Raw genomic sequence first — 25,744 nt, forward strand, 5'->3', positions numbered from 1 at the left:
AGCTATACATCCAGCAGATTTCATGGTCCTGGCATTGCTCTTCTATTTTTCCTCATTCAAAATGTTTTCTGGAAGTACTGCAACAGACAGAAGTGTAGTAGATGCAAAGCAGATTTGCTGTTAGCATTTTTCTCTTTTTTTTTTTTTTTTTGGAGCTAGTTACAGGCATATTGAGAGAGTACTGGTGTTGGACTGGAGAGTGCTGTCTCGCAGCTTTTGACGACATAAACAGAGGGCGTGGATGCAGATGAAATTTCACATGCTAATGAGAAACATGAGTAGCAGGTACCTTCCTCCTTCCTGTACCTTCCCTGACACCAAAGGGAAGAAATGTTTCTTGTATCTGCCAAGCAAATCCGGGGGAAAATTCACAAAGGTACACACACACACACACACACACACACACACACACACACAGACAATATCATCTCCCTAACTGTAGTAAGCTACAACAGAAATGCTTCTTGGTTCATTACCTCAGACCAGCAGGGTGAAGGGTTTCACAGGTCAATGTCATATAGTTCCTTTTATGGTGCATTCAACGGGGTCAGAAATATCACTATATTAAATCCAAAATTGTAACTTGAAAGCAAGCAAAGAAAGTTTATTGTAGTTTTCATCATGCAAACCAAAGCATGATCAGCAACAGCAAGAACTTATAACTTACTTATCTGATCATAGTATGAGATTCAAAGGAAAACTGGGTAAAAGCAACCATTTCACAAACCCCTCCCCTAAACCAGACAGCTACATATGGTAAATCTGGGGGGTCGAACTGAGAAACTTAAATAGGCTTCTTTGGATTTAGCAGATTAGCTGCTAAAAGTTCTCTTCAAACATATGTCAAGAACTTCAAACCTACATCAAGATTATAAAACCATACAAGTAAAAAAATACTTTTTTTTATAACAGTACTTGTGCAAACTTGGTGCCTATCTTCATCTTCCTGTAATACCTAGGAAGACCTTAGGCAAGGACTGAGTACTAACATTAGGTCAGGTTTCAACACCATGTACTAAAGGAAGTACATCAGTCTGCCTTTTCTAAGGTTCAGCTATGCAACAGCTTCACTCTAGAAGCTGAAACAGATAGAAAAGCCATTATTTCAGCTTTATGAAAACACAAGAATAATTTCCACACACACACCAAGTTTTCTAGAATCCATTTGAAACCAGTTACTATTTATATATTTAGCTAGAGTTCATTCAAGCTCCTTCTCTTTCTTGCCAGGAGGGCTGATACTGCATATGCTCTTCCCTTCAGAGCTTACAGCTATGAAGAATCATTGCACATATTCCTTTTTATTACTAAATTTAAAAGGCTGCACATAGACTTGGGGATGGTTCATCCCCTTGGCTAAGATTAAAAAAAAAAAAAAAAAAGCATGGAGCTGACCATTTTCCATTACTTTTTTTTTTTAATTTAGACATAACCTATCAGCATGTCATTTACTTTGGTATATTTATACTTCTGTCTCTCTCTAAACGGAAATTTATTAAGATTTGCTAATAAGACTGTAAACCTTAAATAGTCGTGCCTTTGTAGAAGAAAATAAGTAGCTTTCCAGACTGAGAAGTAGAAGTAGTATCCCAGAGGCTACAGAAATTCTGCCAGTCCCTAACTTCAAGAGGTAGAGAAGCAAAAACTGCATGATTTCCAATGTTAAATCCACCCATTATGAAAAAAAGGACAGAGGGAAGCATGCTGAACATCAACTAGTGTAATTCTTCAGGAGTGCATGTGCAATTGTCTTGGCTGAATTTTTAAAGGGCTATCAGCTCTCCTTGACAGTGATTGCAACAATTGAAGGTTACATCTTCATATCTTGTATACGGGTGAAACCTTCCAATACTCTTCTTTGAGGAAAGGAAGGAAGATGGTGAAGCCTCAGAAAAAGAAACTTCTGTTGATGTTTCTGGACGTGCAGCTGGATCCAGTACACGTAACATCTAAGGATGAAAAAATTGAGACTGAAAATATTTCTATATTGTTTAATGGGTTTTTTCCTTCCCTAACAGCTAGGAAGGATTTCTGCTCAAAAGCAACTTTTCATTTTTTTTCCAAGTTGAAATATCTATCTATCTGTCCAGAACCTCAATATAAAGATTGACACGTATCAAGAATTCTTACCATTTCGGCCATTTTCTCAGCAGGGGTATTGCAAAACTCCACACTTGTTGAAGTCTTTTTTGGACTGTTGGTGCCAACATTTCCCAGAAGATGTGAGCTCACAGCTTTGGCTAGCTTACAGTTCACAGCTGCTAGCTCTGTTGTAGTGTAAGGCTGGGCACTAGGGTAATATGTCTGTTGTCTCCCCCACTGAAGAGAGACCATGAGCTCCTCCAGCAGCCTGTGCAGGAAGGAAAGAAGCAGGATTAGTGGGCTTTGTACTCTATACTGTATAATCAGCACACAGCACACTTAAGAGGAATTGTCTCTTCCCAAGACTTACTGCACAAGCTAAATCTTCACCAAAAAAAGCATTTAAAAACAAGGAGACAAACAGCCTATTATCCAAGACCTCACCAAAACACTACTTTAATAATGTTAAAACTTATTTGACATCTGGCAGAATAAGCACTAAAAAGTCCACGTAGGTAGAAGACTCTCTATGTTTTGGAAGGAGACAGAGGAGACTTGAAGTCAAGACAGTAAGTGATTAAATCAAGAAAGCCTAAGGATATGAGTGATGTCAGTTCCACCGTTTATTACCCCTAAGACTTCACACCTCAACAGAATGGAGAAAGAATTACATTACTTTTGCTTTTTCAGGTCTAAAACTGAAAAGTAATGATACTATACATCAGCATAATTAATTTTTGTTGACTATCACTGAAACAGGTGAAAGTTATTTGATTCTTCTCTGGCCTAGAATAAACTGGCAAAAATGAAGTTGGCACAGAGGTAGTCTGGATTAGAAAAAAACCATACTTCTGTGTATCAATCATCTCCTGACGGAACTGATCACGTTCATTTAGCAAGTCCTGGATTGCACTTTGGGCATCCCTGGTTTGACGCTGAAGAATTGCTCTGGTATTAGTTAACTCATCAGCCATAACCCTGCAAAAGAAATCTACAGTCAGTAGTGTAAGTGAACAGTTTGGAAGTCACCTTTGTTCTACTACAGATCATCATCTGTCAGTTCAAACTGAGGATTAAGCTGCTGTTCTCTCTCCCCTCCCCCATACAGAGCCTGTATCAACCTAATTACAAAGGACAGGTATTAAGAATAATTTCTCTTCAACTCCAGTCAACAGAAGAGTAAAATTCTGTTTTGACTCACTGAGTTTAAACAATTTTAGGTCACTTAATACAGATCTAATGACAGACATTTCAAAATACCTTTGGTAAATTAACGTGGTTGACAAGAATACTGTGAAAGAAAAAGCTGAATACATTTTTGTTTTACTAACATTTCTCACACGTATGCTGTAATCACATCTGTTCACACTCATCTCTAAACATAACAGCTATGGCTACAGGCTGCATTCATTTACTTCTTTGCCTTTCTCAGGGGCAATAACTAGATACCAGATAAAAGTGTTTAAGAGCTACAAACGAGACAGGTGTTGTCACATTTTGCTGTTGCCATGAGGTTTGGCACTGACCCCTCCAGCAGGCATTTCAAATGCCTGTGATATTCCAAATGCAAAAACCAGAATGACATTTAAAAATCTGAGATAAAAATGAACCAGATTGTTGCAATATTGAAGAGTGTTACTCTAAGCACATTGCTGGGACTCACATCCCTGACCTCAGAACTCCTATTAATGCTAAAAAAACAAGTTAGGATAGTAACTCTTGCTTAGCTAGGACTTGAAAGTACTTACCATTCACCCAATATGCTGAAACTTCTTAAGACCAGCAAATTAAAGGGAGGAAATTGTACTCTATTACCACTTCCTTCAAGCAGCAAGGTCTTTTGTAATATGTGCTAAGCATCATAATTATAATTCAGTCAGTTATATCCAAGTACAGTAGAAAATTAAAAATCCTACAACACTATTTACAGTTAAAAGTCGAATTCATTGTCAAAGGATATTCTGACTTTCAGAGCAGCTTTTATGGTTACAGAAGTCAAATAACAATGGGATTCTGTGCAGTAACACAGTGTTTGATTAAGAGATTCCCCCTACTCTTTTTTCCATACTAGAGCCCTGAACCACTCTAAGTGGAGCTTTTAACCACATCAGTTTCTTCACAAATTGATGATTGTATCAATACTGGGGGTTGGGGATGAAAATCAAGCTAATTACCTTTAAGAAAAGCCAGGACAGGTGCCCTGGAAGACATTTTTAAACCCTAAACTGCACACAGTTTATCAGAATTAAGAACTTCTCTTGCTATGTTAGCAAGAACTGTAGTTGAGATTTTAGGAGGTTTGGGACTCACTGTATAACCTTTGAAAAGTAGGACTATTCAGATTTACAAGGAGTTTACTTTCTTTATTCCTTTGTTGTATACTCATGTGTCATAGTAGATGTCAGTACAGCTCTTGTGGCTGTCCTCTGCATATGTAAGCACGCTGCAATGAGTGCATGTGATGAAAGACTGAAAGAGAATGCTGTTATGACAGCTCTGTGAGAGGCAATACCTGCTTGCTAGGAATTTGCTTCGCCACACGTCACATTGGATAGACATGCGCTCTAATTGTTCAGACAACTGAGACATATTCCGGCCCAGGACTTCATTTTCTAGGATGAGCTGATTTTTCTCACGAGCCATCCGTTCAAAGTGATACTGCAGATCGTCCCCCACAGAAGCAACAAGTAATTTCTTCAGCTCCCGATTGACCTAGAATTAGACCAGACTCTCTTGTGACTATCAGCAGAGAATAAAACAATTCCTACTTCCAGAATACAGTGCAAATTATTGTAAATTGCTAACAATAAATTGCCTTTCTCTTTACAGAATGGGATGCATCCAGGCAAGCATAAACATTTGAGCCTAATGCATGTTTAACGTATCCTTCTTTAAACTCTAACAGAGCAAAAGAGGAAGAATGAAAACCTGCTACAAGAAACAGTTTCAGTAGTATCCAACTCCAGGACTGGAAAGATAACAAAGGATTAGACAAGGCATCCACAGATACATTATATAGAAAATTATAGTCACCCCTTTCTATAGCGTAACATTTCTCATTAGTGGTTGAGAAACAAAATCTTTTCTCATGAAAGGATTCATTTCCCTGCAGCCCCCTAATGTGTTTCTCCCAGCTTCAAACCTTTGATTCTTTCACCTGTTGTCAGAGAAGCAGGCCTCGATTACTTTGATGTACTTCTACTCTGTATCTTAGCTGGTAAGTTCAAAAAGGAAACTATATGTTTCAAGGCTAGAGTGTCATAGCACTTCTCTTTGGTCACATTCACAAACTGCTTATATAAACCAAAACAGTTCAGCTGTGTGAGAGAAAATACCTTTAATTTCTTACCTCTGTCTGAATACGCAGCTGATTAGAGAGACCTTCCTTATCCTGTAACAACCGCTTTTCTGAATTTTTCAGCTTTTCAATTGCATTCTTAAGCTCTATCCGTTCTTTCTTGGGATCTGTGGCTCCATCCGACTGATGGAACGTGTCTCCTTTATGTCCCACAGATTTAGCTACCTTAGCATTTTTAGTTGGAACAACATGGGTGATGGCTGCTTTGGGGACTAATATACGAATAGCTTCAATTTCCACTGATTTGTCAGCATGTACTTTCCCCAGCTGCAGAACTCCAGGACTCAGGGAAGAGGCTGTCTTTTTATGTGGGCTGTGGTGGATGTGATGGTTCGTAGTGTTGGCTCCAGTAATTACTTCCACCGATCCAGCTGTCTGCTCCATTTCCATGCCATCGCCAGGTCCTCGAATGGGCGATGAGGCCTCATCAACTATAGTTTAGAAATTGTGGAGGGAAAGTTTACCACCTTTCAACTTGGTTATAGTCTCACTGTAACTATTCCTTAATTTCTGTACTTCAGAGTTACAGATTTTAATTGTACACTGCACGTGTAAAATAGTCTTTTGCAGCAGCAATTACCAAGCACAAGTCAGAAAAGTCATAGAATGGTTTGGGTTGGAAGGGATCTCAAAGCTTATCCATTCCCCTGCCACGGGCGGGGATACCTTCCATTAGACCAGATTGCTCAGTGCCCCATCCAACGTGGCCCTGAACATTTCCAGGGATGGGGCATCCACGACTTCTCTGGGCAACCTGTTCCAGTGCCTCACAACCCTCACAGTAAGTTCTTACTCAAATGTGCATTCCTCATTAAAACTAACAGTACAAGACACAAACATTGATCTGAATTGCATTAATTTATATTTCATGCCGCCACACAAGATTAAATGCAGACACAAAAAAGAACTTGCATGGAAAAAATTCTTGACAACGTTACTCATAGGCTGAAAGCAAAATCAGGTTTTGGGAGCTGACAGAATCAGAGCAGTTTCATTTTAAAAGCAAGAAGTAAATGAAAAACAGCTATTAGCTAGACAGCTGCTGACACCTTAAGAAGTTTAGCAGACTTTTAAGTACTATCTAACATGTGTCTTTAGCTGTCCAAATGAAGGTTTAAGAAAAGCCAACAAGCCAGTTCTGCTCCACTTCTAATCAAGAGACACCAGTATTCCCAGTAATGCTGCATTCTGCTCTATAGTCCCCAATATGCACATTTACATTTTTATTTAAGTTCACTAAGTTTTCAGCTGAATGAATTACTATTGTAGTAAAGTTTCCTCACAGTAGGTGAGAGACAGAAAGTTTCCGAGAACACAGCTACACATACTGCTTTTTTCCTCATACTGCAGGCAGTAACGTGAGCCTGTGTCCTCTATCCAAATAATGGATTTCAAAAATGCTGTGGTAACACCATTATATTGCCCTACTTTCCAGTTAGCTGAATCAGTACCAAAAGGTTCTATATACCAGAGCAGCACTGGCAGATAAGTATACAGATGGCAGTACCAGTGACAAGCTTATTTTTCAATACAAAGCTGGATTAGAAAAAGTAACATTTAATTACTGTTCTATCCAGGCAGCTCTGGTTTTCACTGCAATAATGAAGTCACAGAATTACTTCCTCATAGCTACAGAAAATGAATAAGTTTAAATGAATGGAGCCTCGCATACAGCATAACTTGTATTTAGAATTCCAGTTAAAAGCACTTTTAGCCCAGCCTGCTTAGATGTCATATGAACAACCTACCTTTTTCTAGAGACGTCATTTTCTCTTTAGCAGTCAGCTCTTCCTAACTAGGTAAGTCTGAGGAAGAAATGAGGAGAGGGGTGGAAAAAGTCTTTAGCAATGTAACAGTGACAGTTAATCTTGGATTATCCTATTTTCTAGTACAACCTCTAAACTTCAGTTCAGTAGCAAAGTAAAAACCCATCCCAAAACAAAGGAAAACACTCCAAAATTATAAAAATTACATCAAGACCTAAAGAGTTAAAAGGAAAAGGCTGTGACACTTCTAGCACTTGTTTCTTTTTTCATTAAGAGCTGCACTTCAACTTCTTTCTCTTGCTCCTCATCCAGTTCCTGTTTCCATGCCCCAAATTTCTCTTTCTCGTCTCCCTCCTTTTTTCAGTGAGCCCTCATCTTACCCCTTAAAATCCTGTAACACTTTCAGAGTACAGCTGCATAACCATGCAAAGGTAACCTAACCACAGAACCACAAGGGAAATCCTACACTGAGCTTCAAGCAGACCAAGAGGTGAGGAGGAAACAATGGTAACTGCACAGTTGCACAATTGCTTTAGTCCTGCTTGCTAAACACAGCTTTTTTGATAGTGCCAATTCTAAGCCAAAGAAGTCAGTGCCCTGAGTGGCTGCACGTGCTTACTCTAATAGACAGAGTCTACCACCGGCTTGGCCCAAACTACCATCCTGGCCATTCTCTCCCTTATCCACCAATGGTATTGACCATTGCCACCTTCATCCACAGGCCCATCCACTCTCAAATCTACAGGTCGCTCATCCCCTTTTTTTTGGGTCTGTCACTAACTACATTAGTTTGAGATCAGTATAACCCTATTTGGTTTTGGTTTTCTGTTGTGATGAACAGAAGACAAAAGAAACACCTTTCCCTCCTTGAGCTTTCTCAAACTATAGACACGGGAACGTCTCGCCATCTGTTGCTGCTACAACTGTAATTGCGTGTTACTCATTTAATAGCATTACACATTAATCACCACTGCTGTTCATTCCTTTTTGATTGAGGATCTCTACTCACTTGAGGAGAACGAGGAGGACAAAAGAAAGAGACAAGAATACTCAATAAAGGACTCGCTATGAGCATTTGGGCTTATCCGCTCCATCTGAGACCACCTGCTGACGACTCTGCTCCTTCAGTGTTCGCGTTACAATCCCGCCCTGTTACGTGCAGAGGCCGTGTAAGCCTCTCCACGTATCCCCCTCTTACTACATCTCCGCAGGCAGAGCTCCTTCCCTGGTTGCATCATTAACACCACGGCCCCTCCCCGCTGACGTGCCCCGCAGAACCCCGGGCCTCCCACAGCCACCGCCCACCGCCCACCCGGCCCCGGCCCCGGCCCCGGCCCCGGCCCCGGCCCCGGCCCCGGCCCCGGCCCCGGCCCCAAAAGCGCCCAGCCCCAACCCCCGGCCCCACAGACCGTCCCGCAGCCCCGGCGATGTCACGACAGCCCCGACAGTTGTAGCACCCGCGGCTTCCGGGGCGGGCGGGGCGCCCCGCGCGTCGTGTCCGCTCCCGCCCCACCGCGGGGCCGAGCGCGGGGGCGGTGCTTCGGTTGCCGGGGCGGGCCGGGTGTCGCCATCGTCGCCATCACCGTCGTCATCACCGTCACCACCGTCACCAACGCCATGGTGAGCGGGGCAGCGGGGCCGGGGGGTGGCGGCAGCTCCGCGAAGCTGCGCCCTGGGGCGGGCGGTGGCGGTGCCGCTGCCGGGGTGTGCCCGGCTCCGTCCGGCTCCGTGCTCAGGGGCGCCGTGGGGTGCAGCCGGGGCGAATTTTAAGCTGCCGTTCGGGCTCGTGGATGCCCAGCTGTTGGGAAGCTGTTGGGAAGCTCTAGGCCGCCCTGCGTTAGGAACAGGCTGGTTCAGGAAGTCGGGAGCGAAGGCAGCTGGTGCGTTTCATCACGTGCGACAGTGTTTATTCTTCACCGGATCCACTGTATAGTAATGCAGGGCAGACGACAGGATGTCACTGCAGGGACACTAATAAAGAACCAGTTTGCACTTTGATATCAGGAAAAGGTTTTTTCACCTCGAGAGTGGTCGTGCACTGGAACAGGCTCCCCAGGGAAGCGGTCACAGCACCAAGCCTGACAGAGTTCAAGAAGCGTTTGGACAATGCTCTCAGACACATGATGTGACTCTTGGGATTGCCCCGTACAGGGCCAGGGGTTGAACTCGATGATCCCGATGGGTCCCTTCCAACTCAGCGTGTTCTGTGATTATAACGCAGCTCAGCTGAGTCCCCTTTGCCCCAGGATGGCGTGGTAAACCCAGTGTCGTAAAGCTGTTTAAAATTGAATTTCGTATTCAAGCATATGTGCAAGACACATGTAATAGCCTGGCCGATGCACCTGCTCACCGTGTAACACCCGCCTCAAGCAGGTCAGGTTTGCCCCAGCCTGTGCAGCAGCTTTGTTTGCACCTCACTTTCAGAACGCAAGATCAGCATTTGCCACTTAAATAAGAATGCCACTGTTTGTTTTCAAATACAGGCATCGTAAGTCTTTTAATCCAGGCAAAACTGTAATTTTTGATTCCCGTGTTAAATTGATTCACACCGGCAGGAGTCCTGCTTTGTGAGTTCCTGCAGATGTCGCTTAGGTAAAGCGGTTGCTTTGTTGTAGCTGACTGTCACTGAGAGTGATGTGTTTCTAACCTCCCTTTATTTCTAGGGTGACATGAAGTGAACTGATTCATTAAAGCAGTGTTGAATCTTACAGCAACCTCTAACAAAACATTTCATGGTGAATTTGTTTAATTTCTTTTGAAAAGCCTTCAGGACCCACATGATCTGTTGACATAATTCCATTCCATTCCATGATTTTTATAAACTCAGTTCTCTGAGTGTTTTTCTTGTTATATTCCATGCCGCAAATGATGCCAGGGATTACGCGTTTTGTCCTTGGTGGGCATAAAGATATTCCATTTTTGTCTTTTATATGTGAAAGAACCTGAAGATTATAACTTCGCCCTTTCCTCTTTTCACATTTTTCTTTAGTAAACAAATTTTGTTCTTTTAGTGTTTTCCTACTGCTTATACGGTTTTAAAGTTTGGATATTTTCCACTTTGTCTGCAGTTTTCCCTAAACGTGGTGTTTAACCTGTAGGTTGCTTGCCAGCTGCGGTGTGTTTCACTGCTGCTGAGCAGTGTGTTTGTTTCTTGTGTCTTAGATGTTCATATTGCCAAATTCTATCATTTTTTCCTGAACTGTTTTGCACTCTCACTCTAACTGCAACCCACTGTAATTATCAGATTTTTTCCCTGTGATTTTGTTTTCTAGGTAGTTTTTCCCCTTGTATTTGATTTTTTTTTTCCTGATCGTTGTTGTAGTACTTTGCATCTGTCTCTATAGAATTTTCAGATTATCATTTTGAGTTCTGCTTCTAAACTGCTTGCAATCTTTCCCACTTTAGTTGTCAGCCCAGATTCTGGAAGTATGCTTTTGTAGTTTCATTTTCAGTGTAATAAGGAAAATAGGAAATAAAGCAGATGCATGGCAGATCATTGTGGAACACCATTTGACTCCCAGTTTGCAGTGGAAGTATTCCTAATTACATTTTCATATAGTAGTCATAACAGCTCTTCAGTTTAGGCCCTAATGCCTTATTCGGCTTGTGAGACTCTCAGATGACTTAGATTAAAAACTCCGTCAATGCCCTGTTTGTCACACCTGTGGCTTCTCCCTTCCTCACTGTGTCAGAAAAAGATTTGTTCTTGACAAATTCACATTATCTGCTTTTTATTATTGTCTTCTTAGATGCTCAGTGACTGACTGCTTAATAACTTGTTGCATTATCTTCCTAAAGACTGTCTTTCTTGGGACTCTCTCTCTTGCCCTTCTCCAGTGCCCTGGGACCCTTCTCTTTTGTTTTTCTGTGGTCTTTCAAGTGTTAGAGTCCTGTTTGTTTCTTTTATACTTAAAAAGCCATCAGTTTTCCCACTTACATACCCTTTGTCCTGATGTTTTCTCAAAATGCATTAAGAATAATTTGTCTGGTGGAAGCTGATGGGAAAACATGTTTTGGGAATGTGTGCTGCCCAGTTAGGTATGGACACAGCATCCTGGGAAAGGATAAGTTATGTGACTGTTGGATGCCATGAATTTACACACCTGATCCATCTCAGACTTTTTCAAAACATCTTTTCTTGGAGCAACAAATAAAAAAAATATCGTATCATGCTTACACAAAGGTAAAGGTTATAACTTTCAGGGGAATTGGTTTGTAGTGTATTTGTGTCAGACCTTACACTTCAGTCATTTGCAGGCAATGCCCTGGAAGTAGTTGTGTGCATTGTAAAACTGGGCACATCGCTGTGGTGGAAGCCAGGGTAGAGGGAGAAATGTTCTGAAATATCCCGCAGTTATTTGTCTAACAGCACCTTGGCTTTACAGGTCTGCTGATCATTGGGAAACAGCTTTCACTGTCATCAGGTGGCAGTATTTCAAGTCAGTTCTGATGCACTCTGGCATCTTGATTGTGATTGTGTGACTCATGGCTGCTGTGGACAATGAGCAGTAAATTCCCAAAGGGAAACCTGCTTATCCCCATCTGATGTGCTCTCCTGAAATGCATTATTCTTTAATGGTACCTTTCATGTAACCATGTGCAGAGATGAATTTGTCCATCATCTTAATAATGTTAGTTTCTTTTTATTCATGAGTTTGGTGCACTCTGACACTTGAAAGTGTTCCAGATAAAGAAATGCAGCATTTGCCAGAGAGCAATGGCTGACTTGCCTAACAGATGGCATCTGGCATTGATTTTGTGGATGTAGAAACAAATGGTTAGTGGAATAAAAGTGTACAACTACCTTAGTTCTTTTTGCAAAGCGGGGGAAAGTATATGTGAAGTAGACTCTCCCAGTTGCCCGAACTTGCACTCTTGTAATTTTGACCAAAATCTTGAATATATCAGGGAATGAGCAGTTCAGCTCACTTCAGCAGAAAATTTTGCAACTTGTATGTTATGTTTGTTACTGTTATCATCATCATCAGTTCATTGGTAAAACCTGCATCTTAGAGAATATCAACATGGAAAGCCTGAGTTTAGATGAGACAGGGAAGAAAAATGAGTAATTTTTAAAAAATGCTTTCATTCATCAGTGGAAAAGACTGTTTTGGAAAATGGGTCTTAGAAAGTAGGAAGTGAATGAGGAATTTCTAGAACTTGACAACGGAGAGTCCTGGGGTTCTCATGGTGTAATGTGATTTTCAGCTGAAGACTTTATAAAGGCAGTAGAGCTCATGGGGCAGCTGTGGAATATACCTTTGTTTGCAGGAGTTTCATTTGGGACCCAGTAGTCTAATTGTACTGGATGAGCTGGTAAAAGGGAATAACTTTGAAGATCTGTCATTCAGAGCTATCATATAAACAGACGAAACTGTTTCCTGCTAATAGACTTTCCTGAACAAGTGCACATTTATAAAATGACTTTTCTTTTAATAGTTTTCAAATTACGTACTTTTTGTTGCAAAATAGCTGCCATTCTGTCTGACATTTGCAGCATTTCATCACAGGGAAAAATAAAATGTTATAATGCAACATGAGGAAAAAATAAGCAAAATACTATCAGATAGCCTTTAAGTACTTATTGCATGCTGAGTCTTCCTATGACCATCAAAAATATGTCATGGTTTCTTCTTGAACTAGTGTTTCCAAGTAATGCTAATTTATTTCTTCAGCAGATAGGCTGTATGCATTGCAGAAGATGTAGCTGGTAAAATAACAGATTCTTTGGCACTCTGTCAGGCAAATGAAAACTGTTAAAAAACCCCATAGCTTTCCTTTGTTCCAGGAGCTCATTTTGATTTCAATGCTGACATCTTTATGACATTATGTGCTATATAAAATGCCACCCTACAAATATGAAGTTGACAGGTTTAGAATCCATGGGATAAATTACCTCCTACTGTAGCCAAGTCTTGGCTTTGGCTTGCAGAAATTGCCATCTCTCTAAAAGTAATTTTAGATGCATTGGTGGCTCTTCTGATAGAGTGGCTGAAATAGGTGACATTATAATAGTCAAAGTTGTCTAGCATTACCTAATGATAAATTTAATACTAATCTCCATTTGTCACCCAGAGTTGGCTGGCCAGATCCTTTGTGTTGTGGGTGCAGATCTTAATAACTTTGACATGTCTGTCCTAATTGTATGCTGGAGTTCTTTTTTTTTTTTTTTAATATGTACGTTGTCAGAAGGTCAAGAAATTCAGGAATTACCCAGTGAACCATTGCCAGAAATAAAGAAAAGTTACAAACTTTCAGTTGGTAATAAAAAAATAGTAGGATTTAATGACAGAGACAGTGGTGATTTAGAGAATTGTTCCAGGCAGATTTGACATGGATAAAATTTATGCTTAACAGCGTTGTGTCGGAGTTCTTAATTTTTGAAAGTACATGTAGATTGTTGTTCATAAAGGAACCCAGTAGGGTCTATGGAGGATCTGGAGCAGCTTGGAAGGAGGGACATTATCTTTGGGCAAAGAGATGCCAAACCATGATAAGAATCACAGAATCATCATTTAGGTTGGAAAGGACCTCCAACCTGCTCAAAACAGGTCTAACCAGACCAGTTTCCAGCCTCTCTCCAGGCAGGTCCTGAACATCTGCAAAGATGAAGATTGCACAACCCCTCTGGGCAGCCTGTGCCAGTGTTTGACCACCCTCTTGGTAATTTTTTTTTCCTGGTATGTGACTGGAATGTCCCATGTTTTCACTTGTGTCCTTTGCATTTTTTGCTGTCACTGTACACCTTCAGGGATAGTCTAGATCCATCTTTTTTGGATGTCTTTCAGTTAGGTAGTTGTGCTTTGTGTGTTGTGTTCTCCAGACCCCAACTGCCTTGGTGGCCAGTGGCTACTGAACCTTTTATCTTTTTCTGTTTGATAGTGTCTCTTTCCTATAAGCCAAGGGAATAGTGACCCTCCAAAAGGTGAGTTTGGCTGTTCAGTTAACCATTTTAGCTTCATTTTCTAGAATAATATGGTGATCTAGTATAGCCAGATGGGATACTCTGTTAATCATTTACTGGCTGGTGAGAAACAGTGGTAGTAAGGAGTACCTACTGGTGTGTTTGAAGAGGGCTTTTTCCATGAACCTTGATTTTTAACTATAATTGTGGCTGCCAAGAATAATCACTGAAAGTACTATTTCCTGGAAGTAAGCACTGTGCTTGGCCTAATCCTCCCAAACTATTGTTTGTTCACCTGTGTCATTATACAGATGGAAACCAGAGGACCTGGTGCCTAAGCAACACACCACGGTCATTCAGTAGTGTTTTGTGGTTGAAACCCAGTAGTTCTCTCCAAGCCAACAAAATGGAAAGAAAAAATAGCATAAGTAAATTTTGTGTGGTTGGGCTTTGAAACATACTGTTACAGTTTAATACTAAGAATGAAAGCTTATCAAGGATTTGCATGTATAAAGAGCATATCCCTGATCAGATGAGCACATAAGAGGTAGAAATTTTTTTTCCTCATACTATATGCCTAATAGAAATGTTCCCAGTATGAGATAAATTATGTGAGATAGCCCTTGCAAGTTGTCCTGGAGTGGACAGCTCTGATACTTGTCTAACACCTGTGGCATAGACATTTTTGGAGGCTGGATGTTTCCAGCCAGCATGGGTTTAGGAAAGGCAGGTCCTGCCTAACCAGCCTGATCTCCTTTTATGACCAGGTATCCTGCCTAGTGGATGGGGGAAAGGCTGTGGATGTAATCTACCTGGACTTCAGCAAAGCCTTTGAAACTGTGTCCCATGTCATTCTCCTGGAAATGCTGGCAGCTCACGGCTTGGACAGGTGCAGTCTTGGCTGGGTTAAGAACTGGCTGGAGGGCCGGGCCCAGGGAGTGGTGGTGAACGGTGCTGCATCCAGTTGGTAGCTGGTCACTAGTGGGGTTCCCCAAGGCTCTGTGTTGGGGCCAGGCCTGTTTAATATCCTTATTGATGATCTGGATGATCTTAGTAAGTTTGTGGATGACTCTAAGTTGGGCAGGAGTATTGGTCACCTGGAGGGCTGGAAGGCTCTGCAGAGGAATCTGGACAGGCTAGATAGATGGGCTGAGGCCAGTTGTCTGAGGTTCAATAAGGCCAAGTGCTGGGTCCTGCACTTGGGTCACAACAACCCCAGTCAGTGCTACAGGCTGGGGAAAGAATGTCTGGAAAGTGGCTTGATGGAAAAGGACCTGGGGGTGCTGGTTGACAGCAGCTGAGCATGAGCCAGCAACGTGCTCAGGTGGCCAAGAAGACCAGTGGCATCTTGTCCAGAACATTGAGGTGTTGGAGTGAGTCCAGAGAAGGGCAATGGAGATGGTGAAGTGTTTAGAGGGTAAGTTGTATGAAGAACAGCTGAGGGAGCTAGGATTCTTTAGCCTGGAGAAAAGGAGGCTGAGGGGGGACCTTAACGCTCTCTACAACTACCTGAAAAGAGGTTTTAGGCAGGTGGGGGTTAGACTCTTCTCCCAGGCAGCCAGTGACAGGACGAGAGGGTATAGCCTCAAGCTGCACCAGGGAAGGTTCAAGTTGGACATCATGAAGAATTTCTTCACTGAAGGGTTTTTATATGTTGGAACGGGCTGCCCAGGGAAGTGGTAGAGTCACCGTTCCCTGGGGTGTTCAAGAAACGACTGGACATGACACTTAGTGCTATGGTGTAGTTGGTAAAGTGATAATCAGTTAAAGGTTGAACTCGATGATCTCGGAAGTCTTTTCCAACACAGATGATTCTGTGATTCTGTGAAGAAAGCCATATGCCCATGTGTCAGCAGTTTTCCTGTGTGAAAGGTCCTTATCACCCAGGCTGTTGTGATCTGTTGCTTTATTATTTAGTCATTTCTACCTCCACTTAAAAGGTTACTCATTTTGAGGCATAGTACACTAGAAAACGATGGCAAACAGATGACTTACTGATCATTTCAGAAGTTAATTCTTGAGTTTTAAATAAGTTGCTCAACCTGTCCCTGGGCACCAGAGGGTGCTCCTGTATTTGCAAAGAATTGGCTCTTCCAAGATGTGTTCCTGAGAACCTGTTGCATATTCTTTGTTTGCATGGATTCTTCAATAACTGTAACTACCTTAAGTATCTTTTTAAGAAATCACACTTTTTCTACAGAATATTCTAACACACTTGCAAAGAGAGCCACGTGTGAGAGGTCTACACGTGGGAAATGGGGAAAGGTGGGTAAGCACACTGGAGGCTGTGTACCTGTTCTTCCACATTAACACTGCACATTTAAGTATGATCCTTTGCTAAATTTAGTATCCCTCCTATTTTTATCCTTTCCACATATTCTTTCTCCTACTGTAGGGACTGTATTATGCTGTTTGTTTTCTAGTTACACCAATGCTGTCCTCGACCTGTCCCATGTTCTCTGTTACAATACACTCCGATAACTGAACCATGGTCTCCAAGTCTGAACATCCCCAAATCACTGGTGAGGAGGAGGAGAATTGTGGTCTGGATGTAGCTGCTGACATTCTGGGCTAGCAGTGTTTCCTGGTGGCAGCTGCAGGGGCAGTGGGCCTGGCAGCATTTTCTGACTTCTTCCGCAGGTGCCTGGTTCCTGTGCTGCAGTGAAGGTTTTGTGGAGCAGGAAATGAGGAGGAACTGACTGAGCTGCCTCTGTCATGTTTTTGTCAAAATCCAGGAGGATTTATAATGCTTAAATAGTACAGATATTTTAGCTATTAAATCTTGCTGTCCTTCTGTGAAAGGAATGATGGTGATGATTATTCCCATTTTACAGAAGGACAAAGTGGGAAATATGCCCTCCTTTTTTAAAAAGTGCTGAACGTCAAATGCTCTAGTGCAGGGGGCAGGTGGGAAGGTGAAACTAAGCAACTTGATCAAAGCTGTGTATGGAATAGGAATCTCTTAGTCAGTGTCTTCATCCAGCAGAGACCTTTGCATCTCCAGGGAATAGCAGTTAGTAAAAAAACTGTCATGACAAAAGTCTGTGCTCTGGAAGAGAAATAAATCTTTGAACTGTAGAACAGATCTTCGTAAGATGAACCTGTAATAGCCTGTAACAATTGGCAGAGTTTAATAATATGTTTGTACTTACCCACTTTGCCTTTTGTACCCCACAGAAGTTTTAAATTTTTTACTTTACTAATGGGAAATTGCCGAACAGCTTTTGTCATGAGAATTTCTGTTAACTTGTAACTTGTCATTAGTCTGACTTCAGAATAAAGTATGACCACAATATCTCTACTAGCTGAAACCTGGATTTAGTTCAGCTACCTTAGAATCAAGACTTAACACAATCTGAGGGGGAAAAAAGGAGTTTTTAAAACATCAACATTTGGTTAAGCAGTAGTGCAGACAAGATGCCTGCAATAGTGAATAAGAGACATCAGCAGAATTGTTTGTCTGCTTCATAGGATCATAAATGGTTACTAGACTTATAAGCTCTGACTGTTCAAGGTAGACACAGCATGTGTGGTCTTTAGAGCATTCACACAAAATCCTGGGTGCTAATTGCTTGTAATATTGGCTGCTGAGGGATCCTCCTCCTTTAGCTGTGATTCCAAGGCAACCAACTAGTTCTTGTTAAAAACGCTTCTCAGAAGATTATTATGAGCTGAGATAATCTGAAAATGCTGTAGGCATTATACTACTTCGAAGTGCTGTTGGCAGCTTTGGTTTAGGTTTTGTAGGTGTTTCCTTTGAAACCTCTACTTCCAGCTGCTTGTAACTTTTTCAAATTTTAACCATTCTGTGTGAAAATTTCCAGGCAGATTCTATTGGAGGTTGAAAATTTAATGGACTACCTGAATAAGAATGTTTTGGGAGAAAATGCTTCAGAGTCCTAATTAAAAATAAATAAATAAATAAATAAATTTTTTTAAAAAAACAAAACAGTGTTCACTTGAAACACGTCAGTTTTAAAAATACTGGAAATTGAAAGCTGAGAGTTTGCCAGACGAATGATATCTATGTCAACTTTTATGTTAGGCCAGGTTTTGAGCCTTTCAAAAATGTTTTTCCTGTAAGTACAGTACCTGTTGGAACTTGTAATGGGATGTGCACAGGTAGCTCAGTGTATGCATAGTCCTGTTTCCCTTTCTGGGATCCCTTGTAGGCGCTGATCTCCTGGTTGGAGGGTGAAGACAGCTGAGCGTTCAGCAGCTGACCACGGCAGCTGTAGTTGTGCCACTAATGGCTGATTAGGGGCAAAGCACCTAAATTCTACTCTCAGGTGTAATTAGTGAGATGACCTGCATTACAAATGCTGTTCTGAGTTGGGGAACAGCTTTGCTGTTGCTTAAATCACTGTGAGACTCTGCTTGAGTTAGTGGAGGCAGATGGACACACAGACGTGCTGAGCACTGCTGACTGCTCTTAGGGGAATTAGCTGTGATCATGTGATTAAAAGTACAATAATACATGCTATGATCTGCAGCTTTAAAAACATGCATTAAATGGCGATATGTTGTCCTAAAGACAAGGTTTACCTGGTCTTCCAAAACTAAACCTGTCTTCACAGAGCAGTGAAGAACAGTATGGCATCCTTCACGTGTTTTAGGCATGTAATTGCAGAGGATTGAAGTTAGTGGTTGAGAATTTGAATTCTTGATTCTCTTAGAGACTGGGGGGAAAAAAAGGTTAGGTTACACTAATCATGCCTACATGCCTAGGAAGCTTACATAATTTGCATAATCTAGTAATAAAAGAAGATTTCTTAGTAAATTGACAGGACAACAAAACAGTTTTGCTGATGTGACACGGAATTGCAGATTCCTAAATCTGAGAAGAAAATTTGAGACCTTCAAGCTTCTAGAGTTGTGTTTATCACAACCCCTGAGTATATGGGCGTGGTTTGCTGAACTGAGATCCCAACTGAAGAGGAAGATTCACTTTGTTAGTGCTACAGGGACAGAAGTATCCCCATGTTACTTGGCAACAGATGCTCCAGGCAGCAGTAGCCACATGAACATATTTAGTCCAAAAGGTACCTGAGAAGCCTAAGTACCAGTACTACTGGGAGTCGAATAACTGTGCGTCTAAAGGATGTAGCACAAGTGGCAGGAGGGTAAATGTAAATGAGTGTTTGGCTCACTTAATAGATTTCCAGATATCATTAAGAATGTTACTAATCTAGCCAATTCTTAATTAGTTTGAAATAGTCTAGAATTTGTGTGAAATATTCAATAGGTGGGATTTGCTTTCTACAAGGAGAGCATTAAAAAGGATATTGCTTACAAAATTCACCAGCGAGCTTCTGAATGTGAGGCTTGGATTGAGAATTGTCTGGAGTCAAGACATTGTCACGGAAATTGCAGTCGCCAGATGTTTCTCTATTTGAAAGCTGGTCTTTTGATTTTACTTTTTTGCTAAAGAAAAGCCTGTTGAAAAAGTAGTGGGAGGACCACCAGCAGTGAGGGGGAGGCAAAATTGGAGTTCTAAAAATTATTCCAGCTCGTGTGTCAAAAATATGAATAGAAGAGGAGGAGGAAAATGAGCTTTAAGAGACAGAGCTAATTGAGCGCGCTATCTACACAGCGTTGTGGATTTAAGTTTTGCCTGGAAAATATCCTGTATTACACAAACTGAAGGTAGAAGATGGTTTGAATAACAAAGCTTGGTAAATGTGTACTATTGGGAATTCATTCTGGGATTTAAGGTGCACTGCAATGCTGAAAATTAGAACACTTTCTGCCACTGAGAATGTTATTTGTTAAATACCATCAGCATGTCTGAGGAGTCGTGTTTCGGTTTTGCAAAATTGTTGCTAACGTTCAATGTCTTAGCTACTTCTGTGTTTTTTTTGACTTTCCCTTTTCTTTCACAAATGGGGATTTTTCCTGTAAAGAATTACCGGTGATGGAAAATTACTTGTAGTATGCAAGTAGAATTTTTTATGCAACTTCTTTCTGTCTGTCTCAGAAAACCTAAATTTGTGTGATGGCAGTTTGTTGTGTGTATCTGACCCCTTAGTTTTCCTGCTGGGAAGTTTGAAATTTGCTGTCAGATTTCAGTCGGATTTGGTAGAGAGATAATGATGTTCCTCCAGGTTTCACAAGAATGAAGGGGGTGAAGAAACTCTCTAGTGTGTCTTTTAAGAAGGTCTGTACTGAGCAGAACCATAGTTAGACATCAGAGAGTCCAAGTGGGTACAAGCCTTCATTAAATGCCTGAGCTGAAGAGAGGCTGGGTCACAACAGGGATGGGAAATATGAATATGCCTCATTGTTTCTCATGCTTGCAGAAGTACTCGACTTTTTATGTAACGTTTTATTACAGATTCCAATTGTTTTAAGTGTTTTTGAATTGTCTTTTTCATCTTTATGTCTGCAGAGGACCATTTTATTGAAGATGTCCTTACATGAAAGAGTAGCACTCCTAACCCACTGGTTGAGACCATCTTTAAAGCTAATTGAAGTTACATTTTTTTGGTCTGGTGGTCTGAATTTATGAGTGCTCAGTGTTGCTTGGAAAGCTTGGTGTAGTGTAAGACCTGCACCTAAAAGCATTCAGCTGAAAATAAAGTAAGGCTAGCCTGATGTTTAAATGGAAGAAACAGGAAAGCTAACAAGTCAACCATTTAAAACAATCAAAGTGATGCTAGGGCTCTTAAAGCAGGTGACACTGTGACAGTGCTTCTGTCATTGGCCTGCTGGGGGAGTATAACACTGTGAGTAGCTACCTTTGAGGAAGGCAGGGGTAGATCTGGTTGAAATTCCTGGCTCTTGCTCCTCAGACAAGGAGTTTGTCAGTGACTTCCTTTTCATTTGTGGTGAAGTCCTCCTCAGGACTAGGAGGTAGAGTTAAATCTGAAGTGGTGATTGCCTGGAAGATGACCGAGTGATTGGCTATTTATGAGCTTTGAGGAACTGCTTCAAATAATTCATAACAGGGCTTAGATATCTGCTGTAAGCATTTGATCACACATTTATATACATTTGATCATACATAACAATAACTTCAGGACCTAATTCTGAGAATAATGTTCTTAATGAAGGCAGCTGGTCAGGTCCCCCACTTCACCCCACTGTCTGAAGAGCACGAGGCCGACATCTGTCAAAGGAATGCACCAGCAAATATGGCAATAGTTGGGGTTTTTTGGTAGAACCTATAAAGAGGAAAGACAAGGATAAAGATACATGTTGACTGGCCATTTCAATAAATACATTTTTTTTTGCCAGAGGGTGGTTGGCAAACTCTCAGACATTTGTGATTTTTTTTTTCCTCTAAAAACATAAGATAAATGTAAGCACTAAATGCATAAGCAAACCACCTGATGTTGGAGTCAGTCAGCCTTGTTATATCTTCACCTGAAATGTTTTAAAATAATTTGTATCCTTATGCTTTGAAACCCATCTCATCTTTTATAAAAATATTCTTGCTCTTCCAAAGTATTTTTGAGAGTTCCACCAGCCTGGTTTGAGGAGGGAACAGGTTGTGAGAGAAATGTGCCCTTAAAATTGTTGCCAGAATTTTAGGAAGTTTCAGAGCAATCTTTCCAGAAAGCTTTTTTGGTGTATTAGGAGAAATACCCTTTCAGAGTGAGAATAGTTCTGTCTGCTGGTCCATCCTGTTCCCAGTGATTTTCATAGAAACAGCTTGATCCGTGCTCGACTGCAGGTTTTCCCCATGACAGCACAGTTTTACAAAATATAGAACAGAGATATAAGGATGGATTGGATTCATCTTTTACTGAGGTTTGTGCAGGCTTTTTATCGCTTCATTAGGAGATGAGTCAAATCCTTTGATTCTTTTTCTCTCTGGTCTGATTTCAGAGTCACTGAGTCACTGAGAAAATTGAAGGAGCAGCAGACACGAAACTGCTCACGTAAAATGTAGCAATCCTTTTCATGACTCCTAAACCAATAAATATGCGGCCGTGAGCCTGTGTCAGATACACCATCCGTGCTGAAGTTCCTGATGGCAAATGTAAGCCTCATAGAGACCAGGTTGCTAAGAGCATGTCGAGGTGCACTTTCTAGATTCCTCAGGGCTTTCTAATTTTAAGAAATATTTTGTTGCTGTTTCACATGAAGTTCTTTCGAGTTGAAAAAAAAATTCAATAGCTCCTGATTCCCTGTATTGCCAATTTTAAGAGAAACTCCAGCAAGAAATTTTTAGTCAAAACTAGAGAAGAACAGAAGTACGTTCCCCAGAAGATTGCAATAGTGTGGCAGTCGCGAGGCATCTTGAAGCTGGAAAAGCAAATCCAGATAGATGTTCTGCATAGTTCAGACCAGAGGGATAAAATTGTTTCTCCACCTTCCCGTGAGAGTTCCTTAGTCTCTGAATTGCTGTTCTACCACTGCTGCTTCTATTGAAAACATTTGGAAGATCTCCTTTTGTTTTACTGTCAACAGAAGCCTTTTGGAAGTTTAAAAGGTTTACAGGACAAGACATCGTATCCTGTCCAGCTCCCTAATCATTCTGCTTTCTGGTTATGAGCATCCTTGGCAGTTTGGTTCCAGACGTATTATTTCCCTCTGCAGCAGAGTTCTCTGTGAGCGTAGCTCTTTGCTGAATGCTTGGATTTAGTTTCTAGAACTTAGTCCCATGCTAGCTAAGAATGACTGCTTCCCCCATCACTTTCAGAACTAAGTACAAAATTTATTTTTTTTAATTCAGCTGTACTTGAATAAATGTTTCTCATGTGCACAGAGCCATCCTACTGCAAATTCACACATGCCGATATAAACAAAAAAGCGTAAGCTAGCAAAACCCACATGCATTTAAATGTTTTTCTCTGCAGCTTATAAGAGGAAGAAAAAAAATATTCTTTCCATCTTCCCAGTATGTGAACTTCTGACACCACTGATCTCAATGGCCTTAGATTTTACCATGGAAAGGAGATGTAAAACTTGAGCTCAAGACAGCTATTTTAAAACTATCAGTATATAAATATAAAGTGCATAGTCACTGCTGGGCTTTTTAATATTGGTGATTTTTCCACTGATGTGAACAGTTATGAAAAAATATTTCTCCTCCATTAGGTATTGCTTGGTTAATTACATAGTCATGAGAGCAGAGGCTATGTGTGATTTTAATGAGGGTATGGTACAGAAATGAATGGAAACTAATTCTTTAAAGCAAGAATTTTCTGAGTTATAAGGTATTTATTTATTCACTTGATTCGTTATTACTTGAGCTGTTCCCAGGAATGTGATTTCAGTAGTGACTAACATGTTTCAGGTATTTCCTGTGGGAATGAGGTATCGGGGATCTCTGGTCAAGGGCTGTGATATCTCCCTCTTTCAGGACTCAGTGTTGGTCTGGAGCAGTGTGGTGCATTGAACATGATACCACCTGACAGGTCATTGCTCTTCTCTAATCACTCTTCCCTGGACAATTATTTTCTCTGAGTTTCCTTTGTTAGGAGGATGGACAGAAGCTAAGGATGAAACTTAGCATGTCTCCCTTAGTAATTTCTCATCTTTACAACTCCTTCCCATTTTGCAGTCAGGGCACACTAGTAAAGGGTATGCTAGAAAGTTGTTTGCCATACCTGTTCTGTTTATTTAGTGGTAAACTGATGGCAAGTAAATTCCAGAAAAGATAATTTTAGGGCTGTGAAGGTTTAAAATTTTATTGCAATTCTTCCAGTGATGGGAAAATGGATAGGTTTTTGTGTTTGGGTTTTGCCTCCTAAATCCTACTCCTCCTTTAAATAAGTAAATCAAAATTTCTGTTCTCTTTTAAAATCATATATTATGAGCTTAATATGTACTCACTTTTAAAAACTTGTGTTTTTAAATTAGTTGGTGTTTTTAATGACCTGGAGTGGCATTTTTACAGAAATGCCTGCCAAGATCTTCCCAGAATATGTTCATCACATTGTGATTACATTCAGTATTGTCTTCTATCTGGTTTAAGACTATTTGCATGAATCTGCAATAGTAAGATTGCAGTTCTACTGTGTTTTACATTATACTTATTTGGTAGGGTCTTCAGTTTGCTTTTAGGGTTGAATTTCTTCACTTTGGGGTGTGTGCCTTTAAAACAATTTACATGTTTGCAAATGTATTCTGTTTCCAGTTATCTTTACAGTGTTTGCAGTAAGCTTTTAACTTCTCTACTGGTACTGTTCTCTACATCTAGAAATATTTATTGTAATAGTTTTATGCTGGTACAACGGAGGAAATTCTAGTTATAGTCCAGGAGAAACTTTAGAGGTTTTGTTTTGGTTATTTTAGAAAACTGTTAGCTCTCCATGTTTTCTAGATACAAACCAAAAGTGGATTCAAACTGTGCCTTTGCTTATGATGCCAAAAGAATATAATACAATATGATGATGTTCAGCTGAATAAGAAGTAATGGCCAGCAGAGATTGCTGAATAAAAAATATTAATAGCTCAGACATTGAGTAAGATTGAATTGTTTGAGGTTGGATGGGGCTTTGAGCAACCTGGAAGATGTCCCTGCCCATGGCAGGGGGATTGGAACTACATGATCTTTAAAGTCCCTTCTGACCCAAGCTGTTCTGTGATTCTGTGAAATAGGACTGTTTTTCTTTTTAGTCAATCTCTTTGGTAGAGAATTGCTTCTTTATAACATCCATCCTTGACAAGGTGATGGTCAAATTAATTGATCAAATGTCTTGTCTTCCAGTAGTATGAGTATATTTAAGATCAAGGTTGAAATCGGTAATTTATTATTGTCTGCCAACCCTTATTTATTGCTTACTGCCAACAACGTACCTATGTAGAAAAATCAAGGTATGAGTTTTGACATAAGAGTTTGTTTTGACTTGTATATCTCCAGAACAATGATGATAGTGATGAAGACCCAAGCATGACTTGCTTAAGTAAGAGCCAGAAACCGGCTAAGTCCCTGGTTTTACTGGTGGATGCTGCACCCAAAATAGGAGTTTAACTATTGTCAAAGGCTGCAGTGTGTACTGTACAGATAATACAGAAGTTTTAGTAGCTCATGTAAAGAAGGTTTTCAGAGCTGTACAGACTTCTACAAATAGAAAAGGAAGCTTTGCATCCCTACTGCATGAGTCTTTCTGTGGTACAATCGTATCTTTGTTTTGCAGTGTCGGGGTACCATAAAGGCTGGCAGGAGGGTGGGGCACTTGCTAAGATGCTTTTAACTGAACAGGTACAAGTATTCATCACATTGTAAAATTCTAAGTTTGTTCTTCATTATCTCATTCTTTTCTGCTGCTGCTTGTGTTAGGGCTTCAACCTGCAGAAGCACATATTCCTAAGTCAGCGGTAAGCTGAAGATGCTGAAAGAAAAAATGCACTGACGAGAGAAGCAAGATCATGGTGGTTGTTTCGTTGTTTTTTCAAATGTCTGTGGGCTTCCACTCACTAGGAAAATTATTATTCTTTTCCTGATGGTTTTCCAGAATAGTTAATGGAAGCCCACAGGAACTCTTTCTGTCCTGTTGCGTTATGAGCTGTCATTGTAACAACTGAAATACTGCCGTCTTCTAAAATCTGAAGTACTAAAAAGGTCTACCTGGCTGCAACTTAAGCTACCAGTGGTTCCTCAATGTTTATAATGTTTAAGAGTGCAGATACATGTAAAGAGTGGAAGCCCATGGCAAGACCATGCTTGCCCTTAGGAGTAGC

At 40.8% G+C, this 25,744-nt stretch overlaps 2 protein-coding genes across 4 annotated transcripts in view; one reads left to right on the plus strand and one right to left on the minus strand.

The window, feature by feature from the left end:
• Window positions 1–579: 579 nt before the first annotated feature.
• BLZF1 (basic leucine zipper nuclear factor 1) lies at window positions 580–8,715 on the minus strand. Of its 2 annotated transcripts, none has more exons than XM_027727566.2 (7): window positions 8,616–8,715; window positions 7,189–7,245; window positions 5,432–5,871; window positions 4,595–4,794; window positions 2,932–3,060; window positions 2,131–2,350; window positions 580–1,949 (listed from the first exon to the last, which is right to left on the minus strand). In XM_027727566.2, exons 2-7 carry the CDS (start codon window positions 7,205–7,207, stop codon window positions 1,764–1,766), a joined length of 1,194 nt encoding a protein of 397 aa, XP_027583367.1. In that variant the 5' UTR covers window positions 7,208–7,245; window positions 8,616–8,715; the 3' UTR covers window positions 580–1,763. The 2 variants fall into 2 exon arrangements, with proteins under 2 accessions (XP_027583367.1, XP_039244384.1); XM_039388450.1 differs by lacking the exon at window positions 8,616–8,715 and adding an exon at window positions 8,216–8,352.
• The window catches only part of NME7 (NME/NM23 family member 7), a 92,614-nt gene continuing 75,424 nt past the window's right edge, over window positions 8,555–25,744 (plus strand). The window contains exon 1 of one of the 2 annotated variants that reach the window (XM_027727567.2): window positions 8,555–8,826. In XM_027727567.2, coding sequence (XP_027583368.1) covers window positions 8,824–8,826 — 3 coding nt within the window. In that variant the 5' untranslated portion in view covers window positions 8,555–8,823. Of the gene's footprint in view, window positions 8,827–22,002; window positions 22,095–25,744 lie in introns of those variants that run through there. The other variant, XM_039388451.1, reaches the window with a different exon arrangement.

The sequence above is a fragment of the Pipra filicauda genome, unplaced genomic scaffold, assembly GCF_003945595.2.
Source record: "Pipra filicauda isolate LSUMZ 115617 unplaced genomic scaffold, ASM394559v2 scaffold64_size3178608_pilon, whole genome shotgun sequence".
Classification (NCBI taxonomy): domain Eukaryota; kingdom Metazoa; phylum Chordata; class Aves; order Passeriformes; family Pipridae; genus Pipra; species Pipra filicauda.